The 6,000-nt window shown below is 31.3% G+C and overlaps 1 protein-coding gene across 2 annotated transcripts in view; it reads right to left on the bottom strand.

Moving 5' to 3' along the window:
* Positions 1-1,114: 1,114 nt before the first annotated feature.
* The window catches only part of LOC105207045 (putative epidermal cell surface receptor), a 28,045-nt gene continuing 23,159 nt past the window's right edge, over positions 1,115-6,000 (bottom strand). Inside the window, exons 9-13 of one of the 2 annotated variants that reach the window (XM_039456952.1) lie at positions 5,145-5,346; positions 4,083-4,581; positions 3,120-3,480; positions 2,415-2,608; positions 1,115-1,835 (exon numbers count right to left, since the gene is read on the bottom strand). In XM_039456952.1, coding sequence (XP_039312886.1) covers positions 1,737-1,835; positions 2,415-2,608; positions 3,120-3,480; positions 4,083-4,581; positions 5,145-5,346 — 1,355 coding nt within the window. In that variant the 3' untranslated portion in view covers positions 1,115-1,736. Of the gene's footprint in view, positions 1,836-2,389; positions 2,609-3,119; positions 3,481-4,082; positions 4,582-5,144; positions 5,347-6,000 lie in introns of both variants that reach the window. The other variant, XM_039456953.1, reaches the window with a different exon arrangement.

Genomic DNA, 6,000 nt, shown 5'->3' with positions numbered 1-6,000 from the left:
CTTGCATGGTTCATCAAATATTAGAAAAATATAATAAAGATGGTACAAAGAATTAAAACATTGAATAATTTAAAACAAAGTTTTATGTATTACAAATATTTTCTTGCTATCTACACTATCATGAGAAGGACTATGACGACACGACACATACATGTGATAATGCATGAATTTTAATACACGGAATACGAACAATTTTTACCTATTTATAAAATAATAAATATTTATGTTAAATATTTGTTATTTTATATTTTTATACTTAAAATATATCAGTGGTGAAATTTTTTAAATTATATAAATTTTTGTTTTAATCAATAACTGAATTACTCGCTTAAAAATAACTTATTGAATCTCGTTAATCTTTTATATAGCAATCATAACTTTTAAAAATATAAAATTATTTAAAATGGACTCGCAATATAAAAATTAAAAAATGAAACGTAGGAAATGCGAGTCAGAACACGGTAATTGGTGCGTTAATAACATGTACAATATATTTAAGATTTAGTACATTGATATGTATACATTAACTCGGACGCGTTTTGACTTTTCTTGAAGTCATTTTCAATATGCAATTCCATTAAAATGACCGTTGTGTGACGTGGTGGTTGCGTTAAACAAAAGAAACAAACATTTTTTTAAGCCCGTTACCTCCGATTTTACGGCGAGAAATTGACACGCCGTGTAGTCGCTTTTTTGTGTACAAGAATTCAGAGCGAATTTACACATTATGGTCCATCAATGTTGACCACCAAGATGGACATATGAGCGATCATGCCGTAATCTGTGGTGGGCAGTGAACATGAATTCTCGGAAGTTATAAAATAAAAAATTTAGACAACTCACCAGCACTGTCAATTCAAGCCATTTTGTAAGGTGTTGACGTTACATTGTAAAATAATAAATTAACACAGATTAAAAAAAAATTAGACGTCATTGAGTCGGAAATAATAAAACTAATAAATATAATAAATAGAATGATTATGAAATTATTATTTCTGACTCAATGACGTCTAATTTTTTTTTTAAAATCTGTGTTAACTTATTATTTTACAATGTGACGTCAACACCTTACAAAATGGCTTGAATCGACAGTGCTGGTGAGTTGTCTGAATTTTTTATTTTATAACTTCCGAGAATTCATGTTCACTGTCCACCACAGATTACGGCATGATCGCTCAACATATGTTCATCTTGGTGGTCAATATTGATGGACCATAATGTGTAAATTTGCTCTGAATTCTTGTACACGAAAAAGCGACTACACGGCGTGTCAATTTCTCACCCTCGAATCGGAGACAACGTATGCCAGGCTTAAAATGTTTGTTTCTTTTGTTCAACGCGACCACCACGTCACACAATGGTTTTTATGAAATATTTTAATGGAATTGCATCGTTGAAAATGACTTCAAGGGAAGTCGAAACGCGTCCGAGTTAATGTATACATATCGATGTACTAAATCTTAAATATATTGTATATATTATTAACGCACCAATTACCACGTTTTGACTCGCATTTTCTACGTTTCATTTTTTAATTTTTAAAAATATGTTATTTATTTTATAAATGTTTAATAATACAAATGTAAACTGTACAAATGTAAACAAAATTCATTTTAGACTATCCTATTCATTTAAATCTCGAGATAGTCATACATATAATATGGACGGATTTAATAGATGTATTCTCTTAAGACTGTAGTATAAATAAATACAGATTTAATAAATTATATAAAACTTCAGGCAGTTTCTTTGACATTTGAATCGATGGTACTCATTTCATGGTCCGCTGTTGTTTTATTTCTTCCGTTGGGTATCGTAACTGCATCCTCACAGGTCTAAAAAAAAAAAAAACATTTAATGTGAATTGGGATTTTAACTATGCTCATATTTGAGAGTGTAGTACGAACATAGACGTGGAATATCCTTATTGAGGCGGCCATAGTTAAAATCTCAATACTCTTAAATCTTAATGAAAAAATATATATTATATAAATATTTGTTCTCTAGACTGAAAAATAACTCGTGATAAGTGATATCTATGTGAGACAAACGCAACAGCGGTCATATTTTTTAATATAACTCTGGTAAAAATTCTGTTCATAATACCTCATAATACTCTAACAAATTATTTATATTTAATAAATGAAAACTGATTAGCCGATACATTTTTATGATGAATAAAAATGTTTATTAATTGCTTTAAATGTCTATTTAGTATTTATTAACTCTTTCAATTATTTCATACATGAGATACCTTTTTATCTGCTTTTTTTAATTATATCATGCAGTATTTGTTAATGCTATAGAATTTTAAATTAGTTTAATAAGGAAAATAAAATTGATGCATTTATCTTACGCTACGAATATAATAACAATAACAAAGAATTACCCATAGTTTCTTGTTGTAATTCTACCTTGTAGGAAGGATTGTCGTATGCTGACGTAGTTTTACGAGGTGATATGTCAGCCTTACTACTCGTCCGTCTTTTCATCAACATCATTAAAAGAATCAAGGTCGATAGTATCGCTAACGAGGCCACGATGGCCACTATTACTAGTGGACCATAGTAATCTCCTTCGTGAAGAGGAACGGATGCAAATTTTCCCGCTGGAAAAAAGATTCTAGTTAATTTTGTGATAAAAATATAAAAAGACGAATCTATTCTAAAAATTATTGTCCCTTTTATATTATCTAATTTACATCAAGAGACACGGTACTGTCTCGCGCCAAGTTGATTGTATCTGTAACAAATTGGTTAATCCGTTCGTTCATACCGAGCATATCGAGCAATTTGATATAGATATAATATTTTTTGGTAGTAATACTTTTTCATCTGGGAATAGATTTTAAAAATATGTTTATTACAATATTTCATGTTACAAGATTTTAGGAACATTTCAGTTACAAAATTTTATATGACACTTTGCAGAATCTTTTTAGAAATATTACACATGGATGTGAAAGGGGTCTGAAACCTCTCTGAAAATATTCCGTCTCAATCGGTGCTGTATAGAAAATTTTAGTTCTTTTGTAGCACACTTTATTGGAGGGACAGCGTATGGATATCGTAACGTTTACGCGATATCTCTCAAATAAGGTATATTGTGTGGGACGTTACCTTGTTGAGACACAACAGCTGGTAAAAGAACACCTGGCTTAGTGATGAAATCCTGTACGTTACTCTTTTTTATTCTGCCATTTGTCAAATATATTTCAAGCCATAAACGGTACCTAGTGCCAGGTTTCAGGTCATTGATTACGGTTTTAGCATGAGAGTCTCGCTTGGCAATTTTAAAAGTGCTAGTGTCCTCTTTGCCAGTGTCACTCTGGTAAATCGCACGATAGATGTTGACGTATTTGTCTTCTGGATAAGGCACGCCACTCCAAGATACTTCTACATCCGTTGATTTGATAGTTTTAATCTCAACTTTTACATCGAAAGAGTAGGGATCTGGCTCCATAAACGTAGCTACTTGAATCTACAACAAATAATAATTTAGCAACAGTGTTATTTCTTTTTATCAGGGCTCTGTTATTCTATATAAAAATATTATAATATGTAATTTGTTTTTATATCTTTAAATTATGACTATTATGAATCATAACGAAGCGCATATATCCTATCATCGAAGAAAGTCCTAAAAATTGAAAGATAAAAAGATGAAAAAATAAAAATCAATTATTTTTTAAATTTTTTCTTGATTTTTAAAAAGGTTTGTATGATAATCTTAATTTAGTACAGATCGTTTAGATTTTTAAAAAGTATCAAAGTTGTGACTTTTACTTAAAGCTGTTTTTTTCCTTTTATTTCTGCGTCCATTATGTAATTTGTAGTTGTGTTTTATTTTAATAATGTTAATCTTTATATTTTGTATATATTTCTTACAATATTACTAACTTATGGAATTTTGATAAGTAATTATTTTCTATAATTTTAATGTGTATAATTGTATAATTGGAATTTCAATCAGCATGCAAACTGTCATTCAACATTACACTTTTGAGATACTCTTTCACCAATAATTAATCCAGAAATTGTGAATGTTGGAAATGTAATTTCAATAGTTGTGAAATATCTTACCGTTTTTTCGCTTATTAATTCCGTTAATTGCCCCGGAAATGGGATGAAGTAAATACCTACTTCGTACGTGGTTGATGGTTTCAAGTTTTCAATTACGTAATTCGTTACAGCACGGTGGATCAATGGTGTTGCTGCGTAAACTTTACTATCGTATTCTTTATATCTTAGCTGAACACCATCTATGAATTGCAATTCGTATTCCGTGAATTTTTTCCACATAACGTTAACCCAGGTTGAATTTGTCTCCGCTATTCTAAGTTCAGCATTAATTGGTATTTGTGGAGGTAGAGTCGTTATCTCCGCATGTTTCTCTAATGTACGCACACTGTAAATTTTGCTAGCTGGACTATTAGCTAAGTCTTTTAGTTTCACTATAATCTTTACGTTATATTCAGTCATCGGTTTTAAATCACCCAATTCAAATTCAAGTTGAGGTGTTGCAATCAAGTCATTAGGAGGTGCAAACACCTGTGCTTTCCACGTTGATGGATCAAAATTCCTATAAGAGAAGAAATTTTAAGGATCAGATATCAAGAATGAATATTTCGTATCAGGTATGACGATATAGATGGAAAAATAAGTTGCACAGACGTATAAGATATACCTAGCATTGGTTATATACATATATGTTAAGTTGACAGAACGAAGCTAGAGGCGCAAAATGCGGGGAAGTCTTTCTTTGTCTGATTCTCTAATTAGCCATTTTGTATTTCTAAGAATTTCTGTCAATAATGCGCGCGTAAAAAGGACAGAAAAGGACAGCATTCCTCGCATTTTGCTTCCTTCTGTCAACTTTACTATCTATCTTATATGTCTAAGAGTTATCGCAGATATATTTTGTAATTCTTATGAAATATTTCATTTTTTATTTGAAATATTTCTGAGATATTTGTGGAAAATTTCGGTGTGGCAATTTAGACAATTTATCACGAAAAAATTAAGATTTAAGATATTATTCATTCCGAGTTCCTTGCTTTCTTCGTTTAAATATTTTTTGCAGATTTATAAAATTTGGAAAGATCTTTCTAAATATAATTAGATAAATAATATTTCATTACGTACGTTTTATCACTAGTGTATCGTAACTCGACTCTTCCATGCAGTCCCACTAGAAGCTGAGGTACGGTAAACACTAATCGAACTGTATGTTCATCCAATGCTTCCAGTATTTGTATCGTAACTTCATTAGAGGAAGATGCAGATGGAAATCCAGTTATACCTCCAGATAAAGGAAAGCCTGGAGGTACAATGTTATGGTCCAAACCTATAATATATTGGAAGATTTGTCGTTTGCATATATAAAAGATAAAAATCTTCAACAACCAATCTTTGTCTCTGTAAAGTCAGAAACATGTGAGAACATATGGTGAGTCTTCTTCCAGTAATAATAATATGCGCCAACAAGAATCAGAAGTAGTAATTATTTACTATAGGAGATCCAGGCCCCGATCACCTTGATCTCGATATACGTTGTCAAGATCATCATCCTGAGTGACCATCAGATAAGTTAACACTTTTTAAATGTGTATTAAATTGTAAATACTGTGAATATGGAAAGTTGACAATGTAAATGTATATTTCTTAGCAAAGTACGATTCACCTAGAGGGTTCCCGTTCTCCCGCGAGTGTGAAACCTGAAAGGTATGACCCACTTTGAATTTTTCTACTTTATTATATGTGATCAATAGTGTATCTATTTTAAATAGGTTTGCGATTTTCTACGCCCAAGCATTTATTTTTCACGCAAAGCAACCATTCAATAAATACATTCATTTATCATTGAAATCATAAATGATGCATTTACAGGAAGGAGAGGGGTGGAGTGGACTTCGCGAAGCTAAAGGGCTCCGCCCTTGCCCTGCACCCCCTCTACGAAATTTCTAAGCCTATACCCAATCCCAAATATTGTTCTGTGACC

Source organism: Solenopsis invicta, chromosome 13 (assembly GCF_016802725.1).
Source record: "Solenopsis invicta isolate M01_SB chromosome 13, UNIL_Sinv_3.0, whole genome shotgun sequence".
Classification (NCBI taxonomy): Eukaryota; Metazoa; Arthropoda; class Insecta; order Hymenoptera; family Formicidae; genus Solenopsis; species Solenopsis invicta.
Note: the sequence above shows the minus strand (reverse complement) of the source record. Positions and strands in the feature narration are given on the sequence as shown.